Here is a 12698-nt window from a genome sequence, read left to right as displayed (position 1 = left end):
TATGCACAAAGATTAACTCCATATCTAATTCCTTCAAATAATCCATAAATCATTTAACAACCATACTTAACAATTTTAAGAATCAAAGTTATCTACTCGGCTGCGCGCGTCACTTGTGAAAGTGTCGACGAACTCTGGCCACCTAGCGGCAATGTCGGTACTAATTTCTCTGGGCCTTTTAAATATCGCCTCTAAGGTAAACTTTTCTCTAATTTTACTTTTTATTTCTTACGATGAATTTTTAACTTCCCGCTAAGAAAATTGAAAATTTTCAAAAATCGGGAAGTTATTGTTTTTACCCCGTTTTTCGAAAATCGAATTTTTTTTATTATATTCTTACTTTTAATAGTCTTAAAAATATTAACTTTAGTTTTTGATTCAAATTTTTAATCAATTAATTATCATGATAGTTTTTTTTAAACAGCATAAATAAAATAGTAAAATAAATATTTATCAATCAATTTTTGAAATTCTACAAAATTATTTCCATTTTTCTATCATTGAATGCTTAAAAAAATTTTTTCCGAAAATTACCCCCATGAAAAAAAAATATATTTCGAAATATATTTTAAATATATTAAAAATATATAAATTGTGTATAATGAATATATTTTTAATAACTAACTTTTGGCCGATTTTCATACATATTTTAAATATATTTTAGATATATTCAAAATATATCTTTAAAAACAACAAAAAAATCTAGCTTAAAATATAAAAAAAATATATTTTGAATATATTTGAAATATATAAAATATAAATGAAAATCGACGAAAAGTTAGCTATTAAAAATATATTTACGATAAATATTTTATACATATTTTTTATAGATGTTTAATATATTTAAAATATATTTTTATTATATTTTTTTTTCATGGGGGTAGAGATGAACAATACCATCAAGCATAATCAAACATCTTATATATGTATTCAGTGAATTAAAATCACGCGTAGGAGAAGAAACACCCTTCAGCTAATGGCTTTTTAAGTACCGAGTTTTCAACGAATTTCAGCTATATAATTTCAGCGGCATTAAAAAATTTTTCTTTGAAAATTATTAGCAAAAAATAGAAACTTTTGATGTTAATGCCAACTGTCTTCTTGCAACTGATGAGGAAGTAAATAAATGAACAGTTATTGTTATTGTTATCATAACTATACATAAAAAAAAAAAACTTTCTTGGCGAAAAGAAAGGAAGAACCGTTATTCGAATTGCATCCACCCCCTGGCAGCCGAAATGTGAATTTGGAAACTGAGGAAAGGGGAGTGCTGTGTTTTCTGGCTTTGTTTGACTTGGAAGTTTGAAATTGGGTTACGCGGTTCACCAGTCAGGAAGATAATGGTGATCGGTAACTTTTGATCGTCATCGACACCAGGTTGCTTGAACAATTTCTATGCCGGAGAAAGTGGTCCGGAAGACCAACTGGTGATATATTTATTTATTAATATCCATGCATTATTTTTCCTTATATGTTTTGTGCGTGGAATAGAATGTGAAAAAGGAAATGTGAGGAACATTTTTCGACATCCTGTCACGGAAAGAATCCGCCAGATGTTTTCACTGCGCCGTGCTGGATAGGGTTGAAACCAAACAGAAATTGGTGGTTTGTGGTTTTGTCGAGGCGTTAGCTGTGCCGTTTCAGCACGAGTCCTATATACGCTTTCTGTTTTTCGGCGCCAATAACATTTGGCTCAACTCTCGTGATCAACGATGACTGACAGGCTATTCTAACGGAGAAAGTGCCCAAATATTCGCATGAAAAACCGCACTAATTTTTAATTCACCAAAATATTCCATTGTCCTGTTCTTCAACGTATTTTGGCTATTATTATTTTATTACTATTATTACCCGACGATTAATTTAATAATAAGAAATTCCAAATGTGACTAAATGCCTAGTATTAATTGTATTATTTATGTCGAAAAAGTTTCCCCTTCTCCCCGTGAATAATTACGGAATAGAAAATACGAGGGCATTTAGAGGCCATACCTTTGGCCCATTAGCACCAGAAAGTACGATCTTGAATTGCCGCTGCGTGTTTTTGCTGAAACGAAGAACCCACCGCTGTTCTCTTTCTTTCGATAATTATATAATGATGCTGTACCTGTGCTGGGATATGTCAGCCACTGTGGAGTACTGCAAAAGCGGAAAAATAGCGCCATCGCGTGTCGGGTATTTAAAGCAACCCCCCAAACAAAAAAAGACTATTCACATAAGTATTTTAACTGTAATTACTTTCCAAATTTTGGTAAATTTATTCATCTTTTTATTCTTTACCTAACTTTATTTGTAAATTTGTTTCATTGTTACAAACTTTTAGAAAAAATCTGCAATTTACCTGAAAATTTAGTAATTAGTTCAATTTTTCAAAAATTTGAATGTTCGATTTTGATTTTATTGACGGCATTTTTCGCAGTTCTTCATACCAAAAATACCCATCCAAGGTTTTATGTCCATCAGATCAACTATATAAAAGTTATCTCAAATAAACTTTAGAAACTTAAATTTTTGATTCTTAAACAGTCCATTTTATAACACCTTTAAACTGTGATAACTTTTGAACGCCTCGTTCGATTTTGATTTTTTTTTTGCGCAATTTCACGCAGTTTTTTTATACCAAAAATACCTATACTAAGGTTTCAAATTGATCGGATCAAAAGTTTAAAAGTTATCTCAAAAAAACTAAACAAGAAAATTTCTTTATTTTTATCTACATCAGTTGATTTATTCCAAAAATATCAAAATAAGAATTAAAAATTTTTTTTTTAAATTTATTTTCTACCTGGAAAATTCCAACAGATGTTCCAGAAATTTTTTAACTCATAAATTTAATTAATTTGAACAAAAAAGATAATTTATTCAAAACAATTGTATTAAAAATGATACGAATAGAATGAATGGCATTAAAAGCCGAAAGTTAATTACCGAAAGCAGTAATATTCCCATGAAGCAGCCGCTGTCTCAATAAAAATAAGTCATAATTCTTAGTCACGTGGTCTCTTATCTCACTGTAAGATCAACATCGATAACGAGACCCCCTGCCCTTTTTACAAATAAATGGATAGCCAGTTTTCTATGGCGGCTGCTGCATAATTCGTTAGATAACGATCCACTGTGGTAATAATTCGGCGCCTACTAACTAGTCCTACGATTACTCACCAAAATAAAGTAGGGATTATTAAAAAAAAACAATACTCATGACCTATGTCCAAAATTAATTAGCCCCAATTTTCGTGACACGCTTAATCATATTATGATTATTCAATTTTGTCCGTATGTTTATCTCGGATATTTTATAAGAATCTAATATTAATAATAATAATGACCAAAATGATGACAAGATTGTATTTTTGTTTTAAAATCCTGTGAGAATGTCTTTAATTCCCGGTGTAGCTCGCCCGGAATAGAACAGCGCCTGGTATTCACCCTCGAAAATCCATAGTGGACCCACCCTTGTCGCGCTTGCGCTCCAGCCTATCTAACAACCCCGACGAGGCTTACTGAGAATTCTCTTTGCCAAGAAAACGTCCTACTCGGTAAATCCGAGCTTACAAAATGGCGGTCTAGGCTTTTTGATAGAAAATAGACATCTGATTTTATTTTTTTAAACATTATTATTATTATTATTCATTTATTTAAAGTCGCGTCTACCTCTAGGGTCCTTAGCGACTTTTTTAAACATTGTTTTTCTTTAATTGTTGTATTTTTTGGCAAATTTATCGTTATTTTCATAAGAATTTGGAAAAATCAATTTTCTAAAATTAATTTTAAAGCTTTTGACTCTTGCAAAAATTTTTTTTTGACCAAAAATTGTTAATAAAATTTATATAAGTGAAATTTAGGATTTTTTTTTTAATTTTAAGATTAAAAATTAACAATTCAGAATAAATTTTTACATAAAAAATATCATTTTTCTTATTTTGTAAAAAATATAATTGCAAATTTTATTTTTGCTGAAATTTATAAAAGAAAAATTATCTCATTTAATTTTTAAATTATTTATTAAAAAATAAATAACTTCCGGTCGCACAGAGATTGATAAAATCTTAGAATGCGGGACTAAGATATTTATCACGAGCACGTTCATATATCCGATAGATCTTTAACAAAGTCGGAGATTTTGCGTGGGTGGACACTCGAAAAATTTATATTTATATTTATAATAGATAATAATAAAATTCCACGAGTAAAAATAATTCTAAAAAATAAATTAGCTTGTAATGCAATTAGAGTTAGATTGAGGATTGAAGTGGGGAGGTGTCACGGTTGGCGAGTCAGATTAAAATCAATTGCACAACTGGCCTGTATTTTTGACAACATATCCTACATGCGTAGACCCCACATCAGGTACTCAGACCGCAACCCTGTAGTGCATTGTAGTATGTTGTGGTGTATTGCAGGGGGTAAATTGTCTGACGCCTGTCACCTGGTTCGAAACCGTGTCACCTCATGAACTACAACGGAACCCAAAACACAGAATAAGTGTGTTATGTATGTGCCGAAATAATATTATTCCGTATGGAAGTCCAAAATGAGCTTACTCATGGTCACTCGTAACTCTCGAACAGAAATAATCCAAAGTCGTGGGTATATTTTTACTAACGATCCTTGAGAAAGTGGCATGCCGATAAGATGCCAGTCGTGCGACCTGCTACTGGTAATCCTCACACACTGTTGTAAGGCTGTGTTGTGTTTGTGGTGAATACACAACTTACACCAAGTTCGGACGAGGGTTTCCGAGTATATCGATCTGCTGGCTCCTATCAAGATCTCTCGTGACTCCCGAGCTCTGAGTTCACGCCGCTAATTAATTGATATTTTCGAGGATTCCATACTGCACTTCTATCCTCGAATAATCCGACAATCCAAGATTGCTACTTTCACGATTTTTCCTTTATTAATTCTTTATAAAAAAATTAATTTGAATTAAGAACATAATTTCATTGTCTTTATTTGAGTAAAAAAAATTATATTAGTTTATATTAAGTAAATTAGAATTAATTTAGAAGATATTTAACAATTTTTAGAATTTTTTTAACCAAAAAATTGTGGCAAAAAAAATAAGAAAATAAAAATTGACATGTAAAAATTTTTAAAAATTATTAATGTAATTTTTTTAAAATAATTATTCAGAAAAGATTTATTTGTTAAATAAAATTAAAAAATTATCAAGCTAACTTCAATGTCATATTAAGAAAATTTAAATTAAAAATTATTATCTTAGTTTAGAAATTTTTCTCTTGTTTAAAATTAATTTTTTTTTTTCACTAGAATTTACACTAAAAAAAAAAAAATTCAAGAAACAATTTATTTACTAACAATTAATAATTTTTTTAAGACTAAATTACATTAATTAAAATATTTTCTAATTCATTTTCAATAAAATTTTCCTGTTTAATTAGTTAGATTAAAGAATTAAATATTAAAAATTAAATTAGAGCTAATAATATTTTTTATCTCCAATTTTCTTCGACAAAAATTTCCCCAAACCTAAAAAAGTATCGACTGTCTATATTCCACATGACACCAATTCACCAATTAAAGATAAAAATCCATATCAGGCTTTAATTAAAATGCTTAGGGGTTAGAAAGCGTGATGAATGGGATTTCGCCATATATGGCGCCTACGAGAACTCTATTAATTATTGGATGACACAAAATCCATTACCGAGCCCGGGAGGAGCGATAAGCCGAGACAAAGACAAAGACAACCGGCAAAAACTGTTGGGTGGCGAACCACGAGAAAAATAAAGCTGAATAAAAACCAGCCTGCCATAACTCGGACATCAGACCCCACCATATTGCTATATTACTATATTGTAGCGCAGCACAACACATAACACATATAATAACACTAGACCAGGTTTTGTTTCTTCTCCTTTTTCTCCTCTTGTTTAATGCGTCTCGCTCCCACTCATCGCTGCTCAAACAAAGCTAATTATTCCCAATTCCCTTTTTCGGAAGAGGCAAAAAATAAATGACAAACCTGAGTAATATTAATTAAATCGGTTTACTACTCTATTAAATCCACTTGATGAAAATTTATTTTTATAATTTTGATGGATGGGTGAGGTCGGCCTTTTTGTCCCGCGGTTTCATTTTTGATTTTGAGCGCTCTATTTCTTATTAATTTGCTTTGTTTTGTTCGCGTAAACTCAAGTACAGAAAAAGGGCTTAGGCTTATCTGAGCTTGTGTTGATGATGATGATGATGATGATGATGATAATAATGATGATGAAGGTCGTTAAACGCAGCACCAACGTTAGAATAATAATTATTCGTAAGTATACCCTACACCCGGGAACGATGATAGCCAGCTCGGCGGTGTCTTTGACTCCAGAGACTCTGCTAACTCTTGCTCTTTTTTGTCCGGTCCACGTCTCGTAAACTAACCGGGTAACGCTTCAATTAAACAAACAGTCCGCGACCGATCCGTTAAATTTCGATTTTGCATATTAATTTAAGCTTTAATAACCTCCTAAGGACTGTTATTACTCTTTCTGAGTGAATACTGCTTCAGAAATAATTAATTTGAGGTTTTCGACTCTGTTGCAGCCTCAAGCCTCCTCAGAAGGACGGAGTTACCAAATCGAACCCCAGCAAGAGACATCGCGAGAGATTGAACGCCGAGCTCGACACTCTCGCCTCTTTGCTGCCCTTCGAGCAGAATATTCTTAGTAAACTCGATCGACTCAGTATTCTCAGGCTCAGCGTCAGTTATTTGAGGACCAAGAGCTACTTTCAAGGTGAGTTTTTATGTTTTATTAATTTTTTTTTATCAAAAGTGTTACTTTGATCATTTAAAATAAAAAATGAAGAATTAGAACCGTAATTTTGAATATTAGGAGCTAAAAAATTATTTTTTGAGAATTTTTTGATGAAATTTACTATAATTTTAATATTTGTTAAATATAAGGTAAAAAATTTGAAGAAAAATTCAATTTTTAGAAGATTTCATGGATAATTTCTTGTTTTTAATCTTTATTCAAAGGAAGAAAGTAAAAGATTAATTTCTTTCTTCAGTTTTGAACCATAAATGATTTCTTAACTGATCATATAATCAAAAATGACAGTAATGATAACATAATTGATGTAAAGTTTTATTCAAAAAGTAAAGGACGGAAAAATAAAGCCTTGCTTATTCAAGATGAAGGAAAATAATGAATCGAGACCATAATCTTGATTATTAAGGACTAAAAAATCATTTTTTAATTAGTTTCTCGGTGTTAGAACGGTAAAATTCACTTTAGTTTCAAAATTTGAAAGACTCATGACTATAAATTTGAAGAAAAGTTCAATTTTTAGATGATTTTATAGACAGTTTCTTGTTTTGAATCACTTTTTGAGTGCAAAAAGTGAAAGATTAATTTCTTTCTTCAGTTTTGATCCATAAATCATCTCTTAACTAATCATAGATTCAAAAATAACAGTAGTAGTGATATTATAATTGATATAAAAATTTATTTGATGAACAAAGGACTAAAAATGAAGGAAAATAATGAATAAGAATACAGTTTTAATTATTAAGGACTCAAAATTCGTTTCTTAATGAGTTTTTTGGAGTTGAGAAGGTAAAATTAAAAAATTTGAAAGGTTCAAGACTATAAATTTGAAGAAAAGTTCAATTTTTGGTTCATTCAATAAGAAATTTTTTTTTTTAGTTAAGTTTATCCTTTTTTCTCCATTTTTGAACCACAAATCATCTCCTAACTGAAGATCTAACCAAACTACAACAAAAATAGCATAATTAATATAAATACTGATTCAAAAATAAAAAAGAAGGAAAAAGCGAGTAAAAACCAGAAGTGAGAGCACGTCCCCGTTGGCGGTATCGTTAATCTCGCAGTATATCACCCAAAGGGTTCTGGTTCAACACTTTAGGTACCTCTGGCTCATGCTCACGGTACAGACCTCTTCCTTTTTAAACAGTAGCAGTACCAGCATCCACACTGCACACATATATAAATATATATATATAAAAGACAGCTGGTAGCCGGTATTGTTCACACTGTTTTAATAGGTATTCATTGTAGCCGGGTGTCGTCGTGATGTTTCCAAGATAATCCGTGTTACCGGTGAGGAATTTTTGTCGACTTACACACTTACATACGTCTTGTTTCTCTCATTGCCGATTTAATTCCAGGATTTCTGGAGGGTCGGAGAACACCCGTATCGACATGTGAAATCGTTCGGACGCCGGGTCACAAGGTCGCAAGATCTCTCACCGCCTCGACTAATGTTCTCCCCCCTGCCCGTTAACGAGCCGTTTTATTAATTTCAATTGTTGCTTCTAATTTTCTGGGCTTCAAATTTGGACTGAAAAATTTTTTAGCGTGTGTTAAGTACTTAGGTTACATTCGAAAATGCTCTATCTCTAGATACATAATTAAAAAACAACCTTGTATCTTGTGAACTATTGACATTTTTAAAGACATAAGCTCATCCTGATGTAACACTCATCGAGACCTTTCATTTGAGTACCCACATCAATTTTTCATATATTTATATATATTATATATATGTATATATGAAAAATATATCAAAAATGCATGTGAGTACTCAAATGAAAGCTCTTGATGAGTGCAACATCGGGATGAGCTTACATCTTTAAAAATATTATCAATTAAGAAATGACCTTGTATCTTGAGAACTATTGACATTTTTGAAGATATAAGCTCATCCCGATTTTACACTCATCGAGACCTTTCATTTAAGTACCAACATGCATTTTCATATATTTTTCATATATACATATATATAATATATATAAATATATGAAAAAATTGATGTGGGTACTCAAATGAAAGGTCTCGATGGGTGTAACATCAGGATGAGCTTATATTTTTAAAAAGGTCAATATTTAAGAAAATACAGTGCAATTTAACAAAATTCATTATTCAATTAAAGCAAAATTTTATTTATTTATAGTTCACAAATCACGGCAGTCACATAGTGACTGCAAGGTTGCTATTTATTATTTATTTAAATTAAAAATAAAATAGATAAATTCCTGGGAGTTAGTTGACGTGTTTAAGATATCAGGCGTCTTACAAAGTGATAAGAGGCAGTGCGAATAATCCGGATTTTTTTTCTCCTCGCAGACTCACCCCGAGTGAGAATCAGAGTGTCCAATCGCTTCTGCTCTCCTATGTAAATTAATTAGAGTCCAGTGGTTGAATTTTTCCAGCCAACTCTCGAAAGCTTTTTTATTTGCTCCGCTCTTGTTCTTGCTCATTTATTTGCTTGGCTGTTGATAATCTTCCTCCTATGCCGGCCCTTTCATTACCGAGAAGAAGAAGAAGAAGAAGAACAACAACAACAACAATGACAGTAAAATAGGATTTGTGAAATTGCAGAATAATTAGTAGTGAATTAAGCGTAATTGCGAAATATTTGTTGGCTGAAATTAAATAATAAAGATTTAATTAATTACCTGAGTTATGATTAAAGTGGGAATTAGTGTAAATTCTTGTCTCCCTCAGGCTGAGGCGCGTGCAAACGTGACTGGCTTTGAAGGAAATATAATAGCCACGTGAGAGCCATAGCGACACACTATTTATATATTGTACATTGTGTATATTGTAGAGAGTGTGCCTAGCCTCTTTCATTAATAAACTCGGACTTTTGCTAAACAGATTAATAATCCTTCTCCGTTATTCACATTTGTTATTTTCACCTCACGTGTACGCTTCATCAAATTCATACATTCCTAATTTAACATCCAACTCGCTTATTATTCAATTTTTTTTAATATTGTGTGTGAATCTTCAGATTGTTTATAATTTTACAGAATTAAAATAATTTGTTTGATTTGATAAAAATAATTATTTTGTTTTTTAGTTTTTTTTAAATAACTTTTTATTTTATGAACCGATTAATTTGAAACCCTGTATAGGTATTTTTAGTATAAAAAACTACGTGAAATGACGTCAAGAAAATTGAAATCGAACCACGCGTTCAAAAGTTATCACAGTTTGAAGATATTATAAAATGGACTTGTTAAGAATCAAAAAATTAAGTTCCTAAAGTTTTTTTTTTAAATAACTTTTATATCGTTGATCTGATTGACTTGAAACCTTGTATAGGTAATTTTGGCTTGAAAAACTGCGTAAAATGCTGTTAATAAAAACCCAAATTAAATGACGCGTTCAAAAGTTATCACAGTTTAAAGGTATGATAAAATGGACTGTACAAAAACCAAAAATTAAATTTTTTCAAGTTTTTTTGAGATAACTTTTAAATTGTTGATCTGATTGACTTAAAACCTTGTATGGGCACTTTTAGCTTGAAAAACTGCGTAGAATGACGTCAAAAAAATCCAAATTGAACCACTCGTTCAAAAGATATCGCAATTTTAAGACGGAATGTTCAGGAGAAATTTTAAAATTATTCCAAAAATCGATCTATTAGTAAATTTTTTCTTCCTTTTAAATAAAATTAATGAATAAATATTAAATAATAATTTCTAAGAATTATTGAAGAATTTTATGAAGATTCTTTGAGCAAAATGATAAAAAAGGTTTTCATACTTAATTAGATTGTGTGGCAAAGAAATGATCCATAAAAAAGTAATAAATTCTTTTAATCAAAGAGTGAATTTCCTCTTTGAGAAATAAAATCCAAAAAAGGCGATATCATAAAAGGGTAAATTCAGTTGCAAAGTCGTAAAATAAAATTAGTATTTAAAATAAAATATATTGCCGGTCGATGGCTGTAAAAAATCAACGTTAGTTTTAGCTGATGTCGGTTTGTATGAAGTAACTATTTGATCGCTCAATATATCGCGGATTTGAATATATCATAAAAGTTGTTGCGGTGTGAGAGGAGAGTGTATTACCACAGAGGGAAGGTATTAAAGTTTATCAGTGTAAGTGTAAGTATAAGTATAAGTATAAGCTACATAGGTGTAGATGTGTGTAGATGTGTACATGTGTACAAAGAAGGTATGGAGATACGACCCGGAGATACGCTCACCTCCTCGTTATTACTCTCATTTGCATTTTTCCCATTTGGTATTGCTGGCACCTGGCCGCGTCTCACTGACCCGCCACCGTGTACACACAAGAAAATTAGCCGAATAAACGTATCTCGAGCTGGTAATTACTATTTTAATCCGGGGGTTATGTTTCTGATAGAGAGAAATTGTAAATTAAATAACGTCATTACTAAAATATAATTATAATAACAAAAAAGAAAAAGTCCTGGAGGATTTTATTGAGTTTTTAAAAGTTTTAGATTCAAATAGGATTGTGATTGTAGCTCATAAATCTTCTGCGACAGTACGTACCGTGCGATTACGTCGTTACATTTTTTTTTTCTGTGCAAACATTATAAGCACTCAGTTATCGATGTGACGCTTTCACGTAATGTCCATTTCTAATTTTTTAAACTCGACAAATTTAAGTTTTATGTAGTTTATAAATATTTGTCCTGTCAAAATATTTCTTCATTAGATGATTCAATTTTTGGAATAATTTTATAAGTAGTTGCTCAAAATTTACAACAAAAAATTTACTTTTTTAATTATTTTATTTATTTTATGAATTATATCCACGAAAAGTCAATTTTTTAATTATAAAAAAACATTTAAAATTGTTTAGAGTAGCCATAAAAATTTTACAACCAAGAATGAACATTTTGAATTTTTTCATCAATCATTTTATTTATTTCTTCAATATTATTTAAAATAAAACAACTTTTCATTAAATAATTCAATTTTATATTCATGCAAATGAAAATAAATATTATCACCGATTTATTTCCAAAACTATGTTCAAATCTTCAATGAATAATTTAATTTTTGTCGCAACATAAACGTTAAAATCAGTTCGATGTTTTCTTGAATTGTCAACCACGTAATCCGCCGTTTAAACATAAAACTTTCAATTAGATCTTGATCGTGGAACCAGCTGTCGTATCGGTCACTCATATTTATAAACGGGCGATTTACGTGTGGAAGACGGCGCCGCTTAAGTAGAACATTGGTGGTCCGTGCAGATGTTGTGTCACGTCTACTGTCCAGCGGTGCAAGTGACTTGATATTTTTTATACTCCAAGATCGGTGCACTATAAAACTGCTCGATTTTAAACAGCAGTTAATTGCGCCTACTTATGAACCTAATGTCAGGCACAAGTACAAGATCAGCTGGCTGTCTTCTTCCACCTGCCATCAGATCACCAATAATCCCATTTTTAATTATCCAATTTTTTATCTAAATTAATAACTATTAATAATTTGCAATTAATTATTGATAATAATAATGTTCAACAATTTTTAAACCAACATACATAAAATTAATAATAATTTTTAACCCAAATTTTATTGACGCATTGACGCAAAAGTTTTTACTTTATAAATTTCGAAGCTTAAAAATGAACAAAAGTAATAATTGTAAATTAATCTTAAAAGCAAAGTCTTATCAACTTTCGCACGAATTGCCGGCGAGTGAATCCTAAGCGACGTGATTCTGATTAAAAATTCAAGATTAAGATTTAATTTTTATTGGAACGCTTCGAGGTTGGTGTAATAAAAATCCAGAGCAACGCTCATGTATTATGATTACGCTTATATTAAATTAAAATTAGTGCAGTTGAGTAATTAGATGAAGTACTTACTTCTCAGCGATAATATCTGGGCTTTAGCATGCATAAGTCAGGTTTAGTTGGCGTAAGCCCGGTATAAAACTGGATCTTTA

General features: G+C 30.8%; 1 protein-coding gene across 5 annotated transcripts in view; it reads left to right on the top strand.

Moving 5' to 3' along the window:
• Window positions 1–12698, top strand: part of LOC123258590 (aryl hydrocarbon receptor) — a 142827-nt gene that overhangs the window by 80939 nt on the left and 49190 nt on the right. For all 5 annotated transcript variants that reach the window (XM_044718702.1, XM_044718700.1, XM_044718703.1 and 2 more), the window contains one exon: window positions 6559–6749. In XM_044718702.1, coding sequence (XP_044574637.1) covers window positions 6559–6749 — 191 coding nt within the window. The remainder of the gene's footprint in view (window positions 1–6558; window positions 6750–12698) is intronic.

This window comes from Cotesia glomerata, linkage group LG2 (genome assembly GCF_020080835.1).
Source record: "Cotesia glomerata isolate CgM1 linkage group LG2, MPM_Cglom_v2.3, whole genome shotgun sequence".
NCBI classification, from domain to species: Eukaryota; Metazoa; Arthropoda; class Insecta; order Hymenoptera; family Braconidae; genus Cotesia; species Cotesia glomerata.
Note: the sequence above shows the minus strand (reverse complement) of the source record. Positions and strands in the feature narration are given on the sequence as shown.